Consider the following 19,042-nt stretch of genomic DNA (forward strand, 5'->3'; position numbering starts at 1 on the left):
TTCAAAAAAATATTCACTCATGTAAAAGCTAAGAATGTCAATTCTTTGACAACAAGGAGAAGAATTTTCAGCCCATTGCCTCTAAGAACTAAAATGTGTCCAAAAGTTTTTCTAAATGCTTTCCCAGGCTTCATGACTTGCTGTCTATGCTAAACATTGGGAGAAGTTATCTACATGGATTTCCGGTCAGCATGGAATTCTGACAGCAGGAGAGAGCTCCTAAAGAGTGTCAAAAGAGAAGGAATGTGCATATGTTTCACTTACTGATACCAGCTCTGGAGCATGATTTGCTGCATTGCAACGGCCAAAATACTGCCCAGTGATATGTTAATTATGTTGACTGCATCGTTGTTGAGCTGCAAGAACACGGAAAATCATGATAACTTTGAGAAATCAATGAGGCACACGTGAAATAATCAGAAAATAACCAATTGATCAAGTTTACATAAAGGAAATATGCTGCAAAAGTAAAATTTTATTATTCCATCGAACATGTATGTCAAACACAAAATTGCCGATTTTATCCAGTTCTGGTGCTTAGGGCTTTGGAATGTTTATGTGGTTCAATTAGAAATCATCACCCCTAAATGGCAGCCCCATTTACTACGGGCCTGATTTTGGATTTTGAAAACCGATTCCGAGTCCAAAACTGTTTATTGGACTCAAAATTACATGCAATTTTTTAGTTCAATAATCAGTTTTGGACTCAAAATCCAAAACAAACAAGGTATAAAGAAACAAAGGGGTTTAGCAGTTTCCGAATGAGCTCAATGGTTCTTAATGTCTGGAAAACTATCAGAATTCAGCCATCCCTGAAACTGGGGACCCTTTTTGTTTTTTTGCATTGAAAGCTCCCTGCAACTGTTTCCGCAACTCCAAGGCCAAAATTTTGCTAGAAAAAAATAAAATGGAAAAGAAAAATAAGAATACTATGAGATGCAAATATGTAAGGGTTCTCGCTAATATAATGATTGGGTTCACATGATTCAGAATGTTCACTCAGTGGACCCCACATAGAGATGCTGTATCCCACATATCAGTCCGGCCAAACAAGTCCAACCATAGGACCAGTGGCCTAAAATGGAAGTTTGAGGAAAAGGAGAGCAACACTCTAGATTCGATGTGCAAAAGTCCAGTGATTGCATGGTAGAATTGTCCAATCAAATTGATTTTTTGGATGTGACATCCCCATGGTAAGGACTGCAAAGTGATAGATCTGGATCACCCAATCACTGCATCAAATGGGCACTCTTATTATATGTACATGTCACAGTATCTGTTTACCCCAAGAGAAAAAATGGTGAAAAATAGAACCTCATTAGAGGATATATATATATATATATATATATATATATATATATATATATATATATATATATATATATAATGGTTAAGTGATTGGTAGGATGCCTACCCATCTAAATCCCTCCTTCTCTTGGAGTGCAGCTCCAATCACGCTCTCACCAAGATTTGCAATCTGAGAAGCAATTATGCAGATTACAGCTTCCGGTGCATTTATCTGTCATGGTAGAATAATCTTGTCAATGCCTTGCAGAATAATGTCATTCATATAATAGCACAATCATGTGAGGTTTATTAGTGGCAGCTTTTTAAGCATGGGAACAATGATGAACACGCCTTGTTGGAGAATTTGTCGAATAGATGGTTGATAGGTTCCAGTTAAGTTTATGGTCTTAAGTGCGCATAAAGAAGCAAAAAATAATAAAAGCTATAAGGTCACAAATATATGTAAAAATTCCTGCAAACTATTGTCTGGATATATTACAGATAGTTGTCCATCCCAAATAGCTGTAAGATCCTCACACTTATCTTTTCTAGTTAAGTCTGGGTTTTGTACTGCTTCCTTTTATGCTAATGCAATTTTACAAGCTACCAATGATAAAAAATGATCAAGTGATAGTACATCCAGAATTGGGTTTTTTTCCCCTTTTGAATTGTAATATTTTTATTGAAACTATAATTGTATTACATCACAGGGACAAGGCGTCCCACTGGTCTAACAGCAACTACATCATCCCTTGAACACATTCTTCACAACCCAAGAGACCCAAGATGATAGGTTTTTCCTATACCAGATGAACAGCCAACACTAAGAACATAGCCTTTCAACTGCCCCTTACTTCTCTCCTCATCTCCAGTGCCCGATCCTCCCGGAGAATGACCATCTCTTCTCTTTCTGCACCTGCTTTTGCTAATTTATCAGCCACTTCATTAGTGGATTGGCATTTGTGCAGAAATTTTGGGGAAATAGATATAACTAGGCCCCTAATTTCCATAACGACATCCGCTAGCGCCCATGGACATATCGGCTTGTTGGTAGCCCATGATATTGCATTTGCCGAATCTCCTTCAATGATCAGTTGCCACTTCCATGATTTGCAAATCACCTCAATCCCCATAATAACTACACCTAGAAATGTTAGACATGTTCATTTGATGTTTATTCTCTTAGGCCACGTTTGGATACCCACAAGATTTAGATTTGGATTTCTCACATTTGTAGTTGAGATTTGGAACTTGATCAGATCCTTCGATTTCCAAATCAGCTACAACAGTGGAAAAAAAATCTGATTTTCAAATCTTTTCTGTGAGACATTATTTGGAAATCCATATTTGTGGCAATTACCTTCACTCTCGCTGCTCCTCGACCTTGCTGCAGCAACAGCAAGACGTCCCTCCCTCCCTCTCTCACACAACACGAGCATGAGGATGATTGATGTATTTTGTATCCAAAACTCAAATCCAAATACAAATGCATGAGGTATCCAAACGTGACCTTATGGCTTTAATTTAGAATGAATTTCAAAGGAACATTTACAAGTGTGCCACCACTATTTTGCGATCAGAAAGAAGCCCATGCCCTTTCCCAGTAACACAATTGTAACTTTTTAAAAGAACCAAAAAACACTCTAGTATTGGTTTGCAGTCCCAAATCGACCGTTAGGCAAAAATTCCGTAAATTAAGACTGAATGATGACAAACTTATTTCACTTTATAAGCAAATAAGAGATATTAAATAGAATAGTCATATAATCTGAAATATAAAAGAATATTTTCTTTCCATTATAAATAGAATAGTCCTAAATTGCAGTTTTTGTACAACGATGTGCAGTTGGAATGTGCTCTATCATGTCCAGCAGGCCTTATAATCTGTCTGAATCCTGACTGAGGTCGATATGATAAACTCTGAAAGGCGGTTGCTTGCTAGATCTGAAAATTATGGCACTCTTCTTGATTTTGAAAGGAGGTGGACAGTGATTTTCTCAGAAACAAAGAGGCATCTTCATAGTTTACATCTCTTTTATCAGCCATTGACGATTTCAGACAATGTTCAAACGAACACAATGCAAGACAGAAGAAGAGATTTTTTTTTTTTGGTAGACAACAGGTAGACTTTGATAGGAGGTAGTAAATGTACCTCACCCAAGAAACAACCAACAACCGCAAGAAGACTTGAAGCAAAAATTCCAGCAGCGGTTCCCTCAACACTCACAGCCCCTTCAGTTCCTCTTGGGACTACCTTAAAAGTTGTAACCAGATACCTGTTCTTGAAATACCAATTTAAAACATTCAGAAGCTGAATATCTATGTAGCATACATGTAAAGCTTGGGGCAAGGAGGATGCAGGAGTTAATAACAAACTGTACCAAAAAGCACAATATGCAAGTCCAAGTTTAAAAATAAGATTTACAAATGACCTGATGATTAAAGAACAAATATTTAGAAAAGAAAAAAAATGCAGATCGATGGGCAAGGAGTATGAGCCTCACTATTGAAAGAGAACAAGCGTAACACACATGGCTACTACCTCAATACAATCTCAAGGACTACAGGCTAGCCATACATGATCAATCTAATCACAACAATAGAATCCCTTCGATCACAAGTGTTTATAAAGAATGCGGCCCACTTCAAAGACATAGTATCAAATTTCAGTTGAAATATGTCAGTTTTGGCTGATATGTTTTGGTTTTAGTCACGACATAAACAAAATTCTATAGAAGTGAAACCATTATAAAATTTTGACCGAAATTACAATCATATTGGTCACACCAACCGAAACATGAATTACAGGATTTCGTTCAACATGTCGACATACAGACATATCGACCGAAGCCAAAATTTTGACTCAAAAACTTTAGGTATGAGTTATTTTTGTTTATTTATTTATTTATTTTGCTTCTTTCTTCAATTAAAGTGCAGACACATTAAAACACAGAAGTGAGATACTTAGAAAGGGCCATCAAGTAGAAATATCACTACATTAAAACCAAAGTTAGGCAGTATACCATGCCCTTTTCTTTCCAAAAAAATAAAGAACTAGACAAAAGTGTATATAAATACAATCTTATGTTTTTTTGGCATATGGGGAACAAATCCTAGGTTTTATACTTCTATATCTCAAAATTGAACCACCACAAAATTCTAACCTCAAGCAATAAAGCAACCAACAAGCCTCATGTGGATCATGGGTGCCATGTATTTACCTAGGGTTAGAAGTCTCTACATATTTCATATTTTATTTTATTTTATTGAAGTGGACAGCAAAAAATTTATTAAATAGGAAAAGGTGATTACAAATGCAAATCAGCGGGCAAAGGATACATGAATGTCAGTCTATCATAATCCTTCGAGAAAGAGGCAATATTTTTTTTCTGTCAGCATTACTAGGTTTAACTAATAAAGCTTTTGACATATGTAGAAAACATGGTGTTCTTATGTTTTGGACTTACGTTGTTTTCCCGTATGCTTTGCCTATCTCGCTGGAAACAGTATCACTCAGTTTTGTACAGAAACTTGCGACAAACCCAAGTTGCCAGAGACCTGAAAATGCTGCTCCCCCTATGCCATATATTGAAAGAAAAGCACAAACACAGCCAGCAGCACTAGAACCAATAACACTACCCGGACCTCTTCTTCCCTTCCTCTTCTCAGCCACTCCTAGAGCTTCCTTTTGTGCTATCTTTAACTTTGTCACCGCTGTTCCCTGCAAGTTAGAGCATATGAGTTCCAAGCGGTCTTTTCGTCATAGAAGAAAAGCATAGCGAGCAACATGGTAAATGTGAATAATCCCATGATTTTCATTGCATCAAAGAATCAAAATTGAAAACCCAGAAATTACAAGATACAGTACTCATTATTTGCATGACTGAAAGAAAATTAAAAAAAAATGAAATGAGAAAAGAAAAGCTATATCGAAACTAGAAAAGCAGCTTGCGAACCACCTTCAGGCCTAAGAATCAACAACCAGAGAGAGTAGATAAATTTACAAAATCCAAATGGGAAATCACTTAAAATAACGAGAAACGCAAACAGAAAAAAAATAAGAAACAGGAAAATACCAAAATTGATAACAGAAGCAGTCGAGAACAATATTCCATACATATGCAAAAGAGCAAAAGAAGAAGATGACAATGATGTTGGCCCCAATTGGATGGATCGATTATGCAGTGTTATGATCATAAGAGCAAGGTAGGGGAGCTTGGAAGATACACGGCCAAAGGGCCCGTGTAGAGCTCCACCAAAATACAAATGAAACACCAAAATAAAAAGACTTTTATACATCAAAACACACTTACAAGTGACTTGGTGTTCTTTTCCCTTTTTCCTTATAATCTCTGCATTTCTTCTCCCTTGAACCTTTACCCTTGAAGCTTACCGTTGAGTCTTTAAGCTTACAATATATAAACAAATGACTCCATACTTATAGACACAAAACACTCCTAAAATAGCTAAATACATTAAACACTTTGTGGTAGTACCATGAGTCCTTTAGGTATCCTAAGCAACATCATAGGAACTCCCCATTGACTATTTGATAATCTAGCCTAGACATTAAGAGATCTAGAAAACATGCAAGGACTTACTTCCACATGTAATAACTATTAATCTAAAATACCACAAAGAATTTACACCAAACCATAAACATTGATTTTGATTTACTATTTCTAAGAAGAAGAAGAAGAAGAGCTAAAGAAGAATAATTACAGAAAGCCCACATAGAAGATCACTAATTCTTCTTAATCAAGGCATGGAATACCACACAATAGGAAAAAAAAGAGGGAACAAACGACTAAAATTACCAAAAGAAGCAGATCATTAAAATATTCCACTCAGAAACAAAACCCAGAATAATTAGCGAAAACCCAGATAGAATTTAACTCACAATAACAAAATATATCGCGACAAGCAAAAACCCAGAAGCACCAAAAGCCCTCCAAGTCAAAGTCCCCAATAAGAAAGCCGTTCCAATTCCAGAAATCGAAAGCCCAGTCACGAGAATCGGAGAACCCAACAAGAAAATAAGAACATTGTTGAGAATTGCAGATTCCCACGTGGGTGGTGAAGCTTGGATCAGATCAAGGACTCCTGAAACCGCTCCTTCAAACCCTAATTCAGAAAATGCAAGGGCTTTTGCGGGTAGCATCTTAGAAACTCTATATTTGGATTGGAATGGCTTTAGGGTTGGTATGGGTTTGATGAAATTTGGAAAATTTTTGGTGGGTTGAAAGATTGGTGATGGAAAAGTGAGGGCTGAAATTGCCATTTGGAATTGAATTTCAGTGAGTAAAAAGGCGTTTCTTTTACGACACTGTCCATATTCAAAGAAGAAAAATGATTCAGGAAGGAGAGACTCTTCACTGTGGGCCCGCTCACTATCGATCCTGACCGTCCATCCAAATGACTTTGGATCCAAGGTCTAGTTCTATTAGGTGGTCGGTCACGATCAACAATAGAAGGTTTTGTATCTCAACATTATGGTCACTACATTAATGAGCAACTTGTTCTAAAAGCCTAAACCTTGATTCCTTGAAATTTCGTCAACCGACTTTCCCTCAAATGCCATCCACCTCCCACTTTATATTTGCTAAACTTCCTTCTATATCCTCCATTTTCAAGGTTTTGCCGTCATTTTTCTTTTGTGCTTTGCCCCTGGTGATAAGTCCAAAACCACCCACCAGATTTAATGCAAATTTTATAGCACGTAACATCCATTCCACCACGTGTCTGCCAATGCGTGTTTTGGGCACCAGATGTCTCTAATATTTACTCTCTCTCTCTCTCTCTATTTTCGATGATTTGCACAAAACAGGAATCCACATATGAGATTATTTCTATCATCCTGTTACTAACAAATTCAGTCTCATGAGAAATTATATCAGATCCTTAAAGAAGCATGGCCTTAGCCCAGATCTCATCCTGTTTTTGAAGATAGTTATGTATGAAAAGGAAAAAGGATTGGTCCTGGGACAGTATAGAAAATTGCTCGATATAATCCTTCCTTTGGGTGTCCTGTTATAGTTTTCATCATCTTGATTGGACGAAAAATAACCCCTTTCCTCTTAAAACTAAATTTCATTTCTGATAGTTGTAGGGTTTCCTTTTTATGATTCTTTTGGGTTTCTTTTTCTCCTATGCATGTATACAAGGCAAATGTTCATTAGCTTTTGGGCTTAAATTGGTGTTTTTTATATAATTATGTATATTATAACCGGACATCAATTCATCCTAGAATCATTCCATATTTCTCTCATGTAAAGAAGAGCGGGTCTGTCAATGAAAATATAATGCATTGAACTTGTAAGAATCTAATGAGGCTTTCAACATGGGGATAGCAGATCGAGGTTTATCTTATCATTGGATAGGTGTGCTAGCATCTGTTCACATCGACCTTAGTTCTCTGATTAAATATTACCAAAACAAAATTGGTAAACAGGGGACATGTTAAGTTCAAGATGAACTTATCCAAGCAGGATAGCCAGCCCCAAGAATAGCTTATCCCAGGATTTCTGTTCCTTTGTTGAACAAACCTGCTGTATTCTTTCTTTTTGATAAGGAATATTTGCTGGTCCAATATCAGCCAGTTGAAAATAAAACAGTGCACATTGAGTATAATTTATTGGACTCAGATAACCTTGTATTATTTCTTCATTTGTCTTCACTCTTCAGAGAGCATCGGAGAAAGCTGTATAACCACCTCATGAATGAATTATCTTTTCAACATAACATATTGCACATTCATTTGAAAAAAGCACTTGGTTTACATCATCTGAAAATGTCATCAGGTCATTACATTTCGTACTTGTTTATTCCAATATCAAAAATGATAATTTTAATGGAACACCTATCTGTCAAATATGATCAAGTTTGGTTCTTCATCTTCCAGTAATTCTACTACTAATTCACAAATGATTTTGTACTTTCCTCTGTTTTTTTATTTCTCTTCTGATATATTTGATTAATTTTATGAATTAGTTTCTTGTAATCTTTCCTCAGGAACATCTAATAGACTGGTCGTGGTTCCGTGTCCGTTGCTATTTCTGGTGATCAGGACAAACCAACGCTTGTTGCGTATATTGATTTGACTCTAAATCATGAGTGAAACTTCTTTTGTGTCTGATAAGCTGGGATCGAAACTGTGACCTCAACGTTGAGAAACAAAGTCTTAACCATTGAGCTACAGGCCCAACCCCATATCATTTCAGAAATGTGATTTTGGAAATTTTGTTTTTTATTCCATCAATGAAGCTTAATACTATAAACACTATAAAATGTATAAAATGAAGAGAATTTATAGAGTGGCCGGCCGTGAGAATTACAAGGGCAGGCAGGGTGAAACCCTGCCCATTTAATTTTCCATTTTTTTTTTATCTAAGTAGGAAGTCAAAAAAGGTGGTTTGACCAGATCAAAAATCAAGAGGCAGGGTGTAGGTTTTTACATCCTGCCCTTGTAATTCTCATGATCGGGCATCATATAAAAACTCTAAAATGAATTAGTTAGTTCCATTTGAGTTACCTGTAGCAATTAAATGCTCTATTGATTTGAGTATCTAATATTCTGAATTCTTTCTTCCTTTTCCCCTTTTTTGTGTTTGCGTGGGATCATAAATAGCCCAGCCTTCAAAAATTGTATTATTTTGTGACTATTTCCTGGATTCTTACGCATCTATGAATTTTATTCTTATTCTTTTTGTTTGGTGATTGGCTTTAGATTTTTTATGCAATGTTGCTCTTCAACGTAGTACTTTTTTTAAAATATATTAATGGTTGGTGAGCTGAGCCTACCGATCATAAGAAATTTCTTTCAAACATACATATTTTTTTATTTAAGCAGCATAAGGACATAAATTCACAGGAATTCTTCATTTTTCACATTAGTCCACTAGAGCACAAGGTTGGTAATTTGGTGGACTTGAATATAGTTTTTAGTTTTGCTTATCTTTCCATGTTCCTCTTCTGTTGGTGTTTTCATGTGTGTGCATCTATCACTTCTATCCAACACTATGTTCACGTTATTTTCTTTGGCATTTTCCTGGAGATTTTTTGCAGTTAATAGTTGCTACAATTTCTTTAGATATCCTTTTGCCTTCTATTCATGACTTAGCAGATTGTTGATGACTCAGTAGCTCAGGTTGCAGATGTTCTTGATTACTTATATGATAATAGTTTTTTTATATATGAAGATTTCCCACCCAAATTTAACCTAGAGTTGATGATACCAAAAAGTTATTTGCCTTTTGAACATCTTCTAAGTTCAACTCATAAATTTTCCACACTTTGCACTATGTATTCCTTCTATTATAATGGCTATGGTTGTTCTTTTCAAACTTGTTGCAGTGATGCGCTTTGGGGTGACAGCAGGTGCTTACATCATAACCCTTTTTTCTACATGTGATCCTTGCGTATCTGGTGTGTTCGCTGTGCTTACATACATCCTAACCTTTTTTGCTGCATGTGATCCTTGCGTATCTGGTGTATTATCTACAACTTATCAAAACGACAAATCTGATGGCATAGCACTTCACGATCGACGTGTGTTTGTGGTCTTTTTTCTATATGGTTTTTATCCTCTTAAAGTTTTCCAATGCAATATATGATGAGGATAGCTCTTCATGGTCGACGTGTGTTTGTGGTCTTTTTTTTATATGGGTTTTATCCTCTTAAAGTTTTCCAATGCAATATATGTTCAAATCGATTGGTTGAAATGATCTTTTTGGTTCATTATGCTGTTTGCTAATTCCTTGAATTTTTATGGTGGAAGTCTTATTCTTCTTTTTTTTTGAATGATGGCGGAAGTCTGATTCTTACTGGAGTATAAAATTGAATGATAATGATAAGAGGTGCTTCACTAGCTTTTGGAGAAACATAGGTCCGGTTACATTGATAAGGACTTTCAACCAAGCAAACCATGCTTAGGAAGATTAACATGACCTATTGCTGCAACAAGGACTTTCAAGCAAACCATGCTTAGCAAGATTTTTTTCCGTCCAAATGGGAGCACTGTGACTTGGAATAATAGGTCATAAGATACAATACATCCTTAGCAAAATATGATGTCTTGAGATGTTCTCATAGTAGAGAAGCATGATGTAAATTACAGCCATTAGCTACTACAAAGAACTTAAGGCACAAATAGAATAGTAGTAGAGGAACAAATGATTAGATATAACACTTTACAAACATCTATCATACCATTGTTTTACTGCGTTTTGTTGCCGTTGATACCTCCTGTGATTTTCGAATTAATTTTTATTCAATCAAAACAGAAAAGGTATTAAATCATAACCTAAAACATTGGGGTCTTTGTCAGGTTTAGTGGCCTAAGAAGATCTGACCTCCAAAATCAAGAATCATCATTTAGTTCATTACCTATAATCATCCCCCATAAGTATACACATGATGGTTATATGAAGACAAAGATCGTCATTTAGTTATCTTTTACCATCCCTCAAAAGGATATATAGCGTGCTATGTGCAGAAATCGATTTTTGAACATGAAGACTATATCTGTACAACGTGCTATGTGCAGAAATTGACTTTTGAACACGAAGGCTATGTCTGTGGACCAAGCAAGTGGGGTAGACCACTGATCAATTCTTCCCGGACAACTTCATCTATTTTGCCTCAGAAGCAACCCAATGAAGCGAACATCTCGAGGTTCATCAAAATGAAGCATGAAGAGAACGAGTAACACACCATGTTTCACTAAAAGATTTATATGGCATAGAGGCTCCATTCATGGCCGTTGTTTCAGCTACACTTTAGATCAAGTACCTAGGTTCATGATGATTTGCGAGTTGTTTTATGCTCTACATTCGGTATTTCTCTGTTTAGTGTTTGGTATTATCTGTGTAATTGATATGGTTTATCTTTTATTGGATGGTAGATTTATATTTCGCTTTTGTGGGTCATTTGTTCTGATTCTTCGATTGTAATGGATTCGCACCTATTATTTTTTGCACCTCATGGAGTATTATGTGCTAATTTGTAAAGCAAAATTTTCATTTTGGTAAGTTATATGTAATTTTTAAAAGCTTTGGTTCAGTTTATTCATGATTAGTCATTTCTATATGTTACAACTATTGATTTTAAATAGATTTTGAGATTTTCTTAGTGATCTATTGTGTTTTGGTTTCTAGCATTTGGACTGCAGTTATAACAAATCTCTCTAAAGAAAATCGAGACAACTATGTCATTTTGGCCTTCGTATGTGAAAAATGTAAATTGTATGAAAAGGTTTGTTTTTTCTTTTACATCCAAATTTATCACCAACACTCTTTTCATCAAAGCATGCTTTCCTATTATGAAGGCCAAAATAAAGAGGTTGATGTGGGAGCAAGGCTTGCATTGGATTTGTGCCAGGAGATGTGTCTAGAATTAATATCAGTGTATACACCCATGTTTAGTGCTTAAGGGCCTCTCTGGATACCCTCTAAAAATTATTTGCATTAAAATTATATACAAATAGTGGTTATAATGGTTTTATATCTATTTTTAAAATTATATAATCAATACAATTCAAAGAGGTGGTAGGAGATAAGATTAGCGTAAAATATCCAAATTGCAGAGGGGTGCTCAAAGGTACCGACTATCTTGTTAAGATATCGACTTGCAACTCAAATCCTACTGTTCGATTTGTTTTCCATTTTGAACAATAAAAATTCATTTTGAAAGAAATTATCAATTCTTATTTCAACTTGAATAATTAATTGTTCAGTTAACTATATATATATATATATATATATATATATATATATATATATATATATATATATAGAGAGAGAGAGAGAGAGAGAGCTGTTGGTGCGCTTAAGTTGTTATAACGTCTCCCATTCGTTTAAATGTTTGGGTCTCGCTTAAGCGCACCAATGGGAGGCGTTATAACAACTTAAGCGCACCAACAGTTTTCTCATATATATATATATATATATATATATATATATATATATATATATATATATATATATATATGTGTGTGTGTGTGTGTGTGTGTGTGTGTGTGTGTGTGTAATTATATATAGAGGAAATAGTTTGTGAGCAACTACTCAGGTAAGCTTATCTGAGCAGGAGCTCATAAACCATAGGGGGCCCACATTTTTGAGGGGTCCAAAACATTCATTTGGAAGGCCCTTCCATGGATAGGATGTGTACCAAAAATCAGCCCTATAGGATCATCCTAACCCTGCTATTTGTGGAGGGAAAAAATGGGCAGAAACATGGACACACAGTCCATTTTCCCTTCCACCTTTGATTGGGTTAGGGTGATCCTATTGATTTGATTTTTAGTACACATGCTATGCATGGAAGGGCCTTCCAAATGAATGCTTTGGATCCCCCAAAAAATATCCCCCCCCCATGGTTTCCTCTTATATATATATATATATATATATATATATATATATATATATATAGAGGAAAGTTTCTCTAGTCGGCTCCCTAGAAAACGTTTTCTACTCCTCCCTCTTAATATACCATCGGATGAAGTTGAAATTGATCTCAGCCATACAGGTGAAGAACCGATTTTCTAACTCAAAAGTTCAAAACCCTCATTCGATGGAAAATGGGTTTTGAACTCTCGCTGCCGCCGTCTCTCTCTGAAGGAAAACCCTCAGAGACGAAGTAGCCATCTCACCCTCTCTCTCGCTGTGTCTCTCTCGTTCTCTCCACCCTCTCTCTCTCTCTCTCTCTCTCTCTCTCTCTCTCTCTCATCTCTCTCTGTAAACAGGTTAAAAAAAACCCTCAGAGACGAAGCAGCCATCATCTCCACCCTCGGTTTTCTTCAATCGGGCCGCTCTCTCTCTCTCTCTCTCTCTCTCTCTCTCTGTAAGTTTCTTAATACAGCCTTTATAATGTATAAATGGGTGGATATTATTCTGAAAATCCCTCGAAAATGTATAAATGGGTTTTCTTCCATCCCTCGAAAATGTATAAATGGGTTTTCTAAAAATCCCTCGAAAATGTATAAATGGGAATTGTGGGTTTTTTGAAAAACCAGTCGAAAATGTATAAATGGGTTTTCTGAAAATCCCTCGAAAATGTATAAATGGGTTTTCTGAAAAAGCAGTAGAAAATGAATAATTGGGTTTTCTGAAAATCCCTCAAAAATGTATAAATGGGTTTTCTGAAAAACCAGTAGAAAATGTTTAAATGGGTTTTCTGAAAATCCCTCGAAAATGTATAAATGGGAATTGTGGGTTTTATGAAAATCCCTCGAAAATGTATAAATGGGTTTTATGAAAATCCCTCGAAAATGTATAAATGGGTTTTCTGAAAATCCCTCGAAAATGTATAAATGGGAATTGTGGGTTTTTTGAAAATCCCTCGAAAATGTATAAATGGGTGGATATTTTTCGTCAATCCCTCGGAAATGTATAAATGGGTTTTCTTCAATCCCTCGAAAATGTATAAATGGGAATTGTGGGTTTTCTGAAAATCCCTCGAAAATGTATAAATGGGTGGATATTTTTTCTGGTAAAGCCTGTATAAATGGGTGGATATTTTTTTTCTGGTAATGGCGGTGGAACACATTTTTTCTGATATTTTCTCCATCCTCGAGGGGTTTTCTTCAATCCCTCGAAAATCTATAAATGGGTGGATATTTTTTCTGGTAAAGCCTATATAAATTGGTGGATATTTTTTTCCTGGTTATGGCATTGGATATTTTTAATGGAATGGAGCTATTTTTTTTTGCAATGGAGCTATTTTTTTTTGCATTCGTAGCCTGAATGGGGTGATTTTACTGGTTTGCAAGGTTTAATGGCGTGATTTTAGTGGTTTTCAAGGCTATTTTTCTTCCTTTTTGAGCCATTTAAAGCTCATAAAAATGGTTGTTCAGGTTTAATAGCTCAATTCCATTACAAATGCAAAAAAAATAGCTCCATTCCATGGGTGGATATTTTTTCTGGGAAAGCCTGTTTAAATGGGTGGATATTTTTTTCCTGGTTATGGCATTGGATTTTTCAGCCATTTTAGGGATTGTTGGGCTATTTTGTGCAAAAAAAAGTTAAAAACAACTCATTTAAAGCCTGTATAAATGGCTGGAATTTATTTTTCTTGCTTATGCCATTGGATTTTTTTAATGGAATTTTTTTTCTGGTAATGGCATTGGATTTTTTGAATGGATTTTTTTTCCTCATAATGGTGTTGTCAAGCTTCCAGATAAAGTTGAGGTATCATGATGCTAGAAACTTCATCATTCTAAAGATGTTTAATCAATTATCTTTATCATTTTTTTGTGAATCAAGTACCTTTAGAAGCATTGTTTCCCTTCAGCAAATGCCTCTATTAATGTTTACATTGAAACATTAAAGATCAAAGACGAATTTTTTTATTTTTAAGAAAATGTGTACATAACAATTGTTAGTGGTTGTATTTGTTAGAAATTGAGGGTTCATTTTTTAAGGAAAATTTGTACAGAACAATTATTATATGAGGGTTCATTTTCTAATATTTTATTTATTTTTTGCAACGAGGTTAAAGAAATTGATGGCTTCATCTTCCAATAGTGATGGAAGGTCAACCCTGTTCAGAGTCCCCGTGCTTCTATGTAAATGTAAGAAGAAAGCTACTCTGAAAATAGTCGAGACTAATGTCCATGGTAATCAAGAACAGGTCTTCTACTCATGTCATTTCAATGTAAGTAAAGATGGTTTAAGTGATATTTTATTTCTAGGCAATTTTAGAGGTTGAACTGACATCTGTATAACGCGTAGGATGGTATTACTTGGAGGTGCGATTATTTTTTATGGGTGGAAGATGTGTTAAACAACCCGGATTTTAGGTGTGAATGGCAATCCAATAACCATTTGAGAAGGTAGGGAGAAGAGATAGGCAGATTGAACATGTCGACGCAAGAGACAGCCCTTGCGGTAGCTGATTTGGGAGATGCGTTATCTAGCTTGGTTGGGTGGCAGAGGGAATCCAATAACCATCTAAGAAGCTTGGGAGATGAGGTATCGAGATTGAACGTGTCGGTTCAAGAGACGAATGAAGCGCTAGCTGAATTGAAGCTCTTGGTGCGACGCTCGAAAGCCCCACAGAATGAGAAGGGGTGGAATAAAGCAGTTGGAGTTCTTGCCCTTTTTTTCTTGATTTGTTGGTACCTCTTCTATTGTATCTCTTCAAAAGTTTCAGGCCGTTATCTTGGATTGCCATGACCCTAAAGCTGTTATGATTGGATGAACTTAACCTTTAATATTTTTTTATGTTTATGTTTGTTGTATAGACACTTCATTGTAAATTGGGTTGACTATTATGTGATGCTTTATTAGTGTTTTAGCAATGGCACAATGAAGCTTTGTTTCAATAGTTGTTCGTTACGTTATGGCCTTTTAGTGGATTTCCTGTACCATTTGATTGCTGCATTTCAATCTGTTTGAGTATTTTAAAAGCACCCACTTTTTGGATAGTTGGAACTATTTCTTAGTAGGGATTTGTTAGACAATTTTGCAGAAAGCCATTTCGCTGCTTGCTTTTGCTCGAGAGAACAGCCAACATGAGCGCACTTTTCAGCAGCTTTGTCTTACCCTTTTAAATCATCTGTGGGTGTTATCCTGAGCCGTTCTCTTCCTGTGTGCTGTTAATGATTTACTGAGCACTCGTGGACAGAGGGTGCCGTCACTCAGGATCTTTAGCTTAAAATTTGGAAGAGCACCCTTGAGAACTGAGGCTATTTCTCAAGAGAGTGGTGGTTCAAATCCATCAAGATCCAAAGAGGTTTCATCTTTCGGTATACAGTTCATGTTTATAATATGTAAAAATACATGGGTATGAGTATTAAAATTTGTATGATTTTATATACAGGAAAGCGAGAGCAATTCTAGTTGGGAAAGGTTTTATTACTATTTATAATTGGGATTTATTTATTTATTTTTAAATGATACAACCCTAATAGCCATATTAGTCTTGATTTAAGACCCCAGATTTTTGGATTTTGAGTCAAAAACTTATTATCGGACACAATTGTGTGCCCCTATTTGTTTGGGATTTCGAAAATTAATTGGACTCAAAATCTGAGTGTTACAAACCTGAATCAGTTCGTAACGTGATTCAATCTTCTTAGAGGGAAGATTGGCCTCTTAATCCTCTTCAAGGAAAGGATCAGTCCCCTTTGACAAATATTTTTCCTGCTATCCCAACTCTATTTTGAGTAGAGATGTGAGAGGGCATGAGTTAGGAGATGATACAAGCGGTTGAAAAATAAGGAAAGAAAAAAAACTCTATTTTGAGAAGAATTTTTCATTGCCTTACTTTTAAGACACTTCTAATCCTCCTCTCAATCATGTCCTCTACATTCTCCCACTCTCCTTGCCCCTCACCAAAACTTGATAAGCTTATATTCCATGGAAAAAATTCATAGCTGCCAAACATGGCCTAAGGGAAATTATATATTCAACCATTTATCATTCATAGCTGAAAACAAACAACCTGTTGCATTTGGAAAATACAGAAAGTTCAGTACACAGAAATTAATATGGCAATTCAAGGATTTCATTTCTCGATTCTCCAACATCTCTATCTCTACACTGATAAACACTGGAGTTTAGATTACAATAGCTTAATAGAGAATTGGGTTCGAGTCACGTGAAACTAATTAACCATGAGATAAAACTGAACATATAGCCACAGAAAATTAAGAATCTTGATCTCATCATTATATATATATATATATATATATATATATATATATATGAGGAAATTGTTGGTGCGCTTAAGCTCACCAAGCTTATGGTGCGCTTAAGCGCCCAATCACATGGGGGCCCACTTTGTTAGGATGATCCAAAGCATTCATTTGAAAGGCCCTTACATAGATTGGGGGATGTACCAAAAATCAGCTCCATAGAATCATCCTAACCCATCCATTTGTGGAGGTCAAAATGGACAGACATTGTTTGTCCACAAATCTGCCCATTTTTGTCCTCCACAAATGGAGGGGTTAGGATGATCCTATGGAGCTGATTTTTGGTACACCCCCTATCTACAATAGGGCCTTGCAAATGAATGGTTTGGATCACCACAGAAAATGTGGGACCCATGTGATTGGGCGCTTAAGCGCACCATAAGCTTGGTGAGCTTAAGCACACCAACAGTTTCCTCTCTCTCTCTCTCTCTCTCTCTCTCTCTCTCTATATATATATATATATATATATATATATTAGGAGGAGATCAAGATTCTTAATTTTCTGTGGTTATATGTTCAGTTTTATCTCATGAATTCAGAGGTATCACCATTGTTCTTTTAACACTTGCAAAACATCAAGAATTTATATCACCAATATCCTTCTTCATATTTTCAATGAAGTCTACTGAGACACATCTTAGTCGATGGGATGATTGAAAAACATTCATTTTATCTATGGTTATTTGGGTTCCAATCTTATTATCTATATTTTTACTGCAATTTCTGTGATTCATTTCATGAAATGAACGTGACCGATGAACTTTATTCATCAGAAAGATGCCTTTATAGCTAAGAAAGTAGTGGAGCACTTGACTTTTGAAATGGGAGCTCCTGTATACACTGTCCACGATAATTTCATAACAACCTTATTCATCAGAAGGATGCCTTTATAGCTATGAAAGTAGTGGAGCAGTTGACTTTTGAAATGGGAGCTCCTGTATACACTGTCCACGATAATTTCATAACAACAGCTCTTTACGCACCCCGTCCCCCCAACTAATTGAGTAGACCGTTTCTTTCGTGCTTGGTCCGATGGCGATTGCGTGCTTGAAGGCGGGATTGATGCCCTACTTCTCTTTGCCTACGTATGATATGCAGACGACTTAGTTTTTGCTTAGTAAATGATTGTTCATATATTTAAAAATTGAGCTAGATTGCCCTCTTAAGTTTTAGTTCGCTTGAGAGGCCGGTTAACTTGCTCATGATGGAATAAGCTTGTTCTTTCCATCAGATAATTGAATTTAACTTGCTCATGAACGCCATCATAAAAAGGTAATTTGGGCAGTTTGGTGTTAGTTATACAGACACGTTTATAAAGATTTGTCTGGATTTAACAAAGGAGAACCAGTTCTCTATTTACATGTATGATTTTCTTCTTTTTAATGTCTAAAACTTCTCTATTTGTTATCCTGCCATTCGTCTCACGTGCAAGGCACGTGCACTTTTTACTAGTTTTTCATAAAGCAGTGGTTAGAGATGCTAAGTGGCACATGTTGTGCACATGATACATATATTTTAAGCCACAATATCCAATTTTGTCACTACCCTTTGAAACAAGTGTATACTTGTAGCTGAATAAGCTCTATTTGATTTGTCTTCTAATAATTCAAGTTTTGTTCAATTATGTACTTGAGCCTTCCTTTCTGTGCCCATTGACCAAGTGAAAGCATTTTTCCATTTCATCGTTACGGCTCCGTTTCTTTCGATGTAAAATGGTCCTCTTCTTCTCTTGTCTCTAACCTTCTTTTACACCGTTTTCAAACTAAAAACCTGGATTCTAAAATCCGCGTATCCAAACGGCCCCTAACCGTAACAACTTTGGTTGTTTCACAGACTTCAGTAACAAATGACACAAATACAATGTTTAGCATTCACTTAGAGCATCTTCAATTGTTTGGATGCTTAAGCATTCTTTGGGCAAGTAAAGTCCATGGAAGGGACATGATTTTAAACCCCTGGTAAACCCAAGTCCAAGTAAAGTGGATGCAACGTTAACAGAGAGAGGGGGGGGGGGCGATTACGTATGAAATTTCTACCATTTTAGGTTATTTCATATGGAAA

General features: G+C 35.9%; 1 protein-coding gene across 3 annotated transcripts; it reads right to left on the minus strand.

Annotated features, from left to right (window-relative positions):
- LOC143861774 (integral membrane protein (Protein of unknown function DUF92, transmembrane)) lies at positions 1 to 6,634 on the minus strand. 3 transcript variants are annotated; one of them, XM_077372692.1, is made up of 5 exons: positions 6,188 to 6,632; positions 4,755 to 5,008; positions 3,440 to 3,563; positions 1,415 to 1,519; positions 1 to 356 (listed from the first exon to the last, which is right to left on the minus strand). In XM_077372692.1, the coding sequence occupies exons 1-5, from the start codon at positions 6,566 to 6,568 to the stop codon at positions 261 to 263; spliced, it is 960 nt and encodes a 319-aa protein (XP_077228807.1). In that variant the 5' UTR covers positions 6,569 to 6,632; the 3' UTR covers positions 1 to 260. The 3 variants fall into 3 exon arrangements, with proteins under 3 accessions (XP_077228807.1, XP_077228809.1, XP_077228808.1); XM_077372693.1 differs by lacking the exon at positions 1 to 356 and adding an exon at positions 794 to 1,232; XM_077372694.1 differs by lacking the exon at positions 1,415 to 1,519 and having other exon boundaries at positions 6,188 to 6,634.
- Between the last annotated feature and the right edge of the window lie 12,408 nt (positions 6,635 to 19,042).

The sequence above is a fragment of the Tasmannia lanceolata genome, unplaced genomic scaffold (genome assembly GCF_043159265.1).
Source record: "Tasmannia lanceolata isolate RefF3 unplaced genomic scaffold, GAP_Taslan_0.1 ptg000037l, whole genome shotgun sequence".
NCBI classification, from domain to species: Eukaryota; Viridiplantae; Streptophyta; class Magnoliopsida; order Canellales; family Winteraceae; genus Tasmannia; species Tasmannia lanceolata.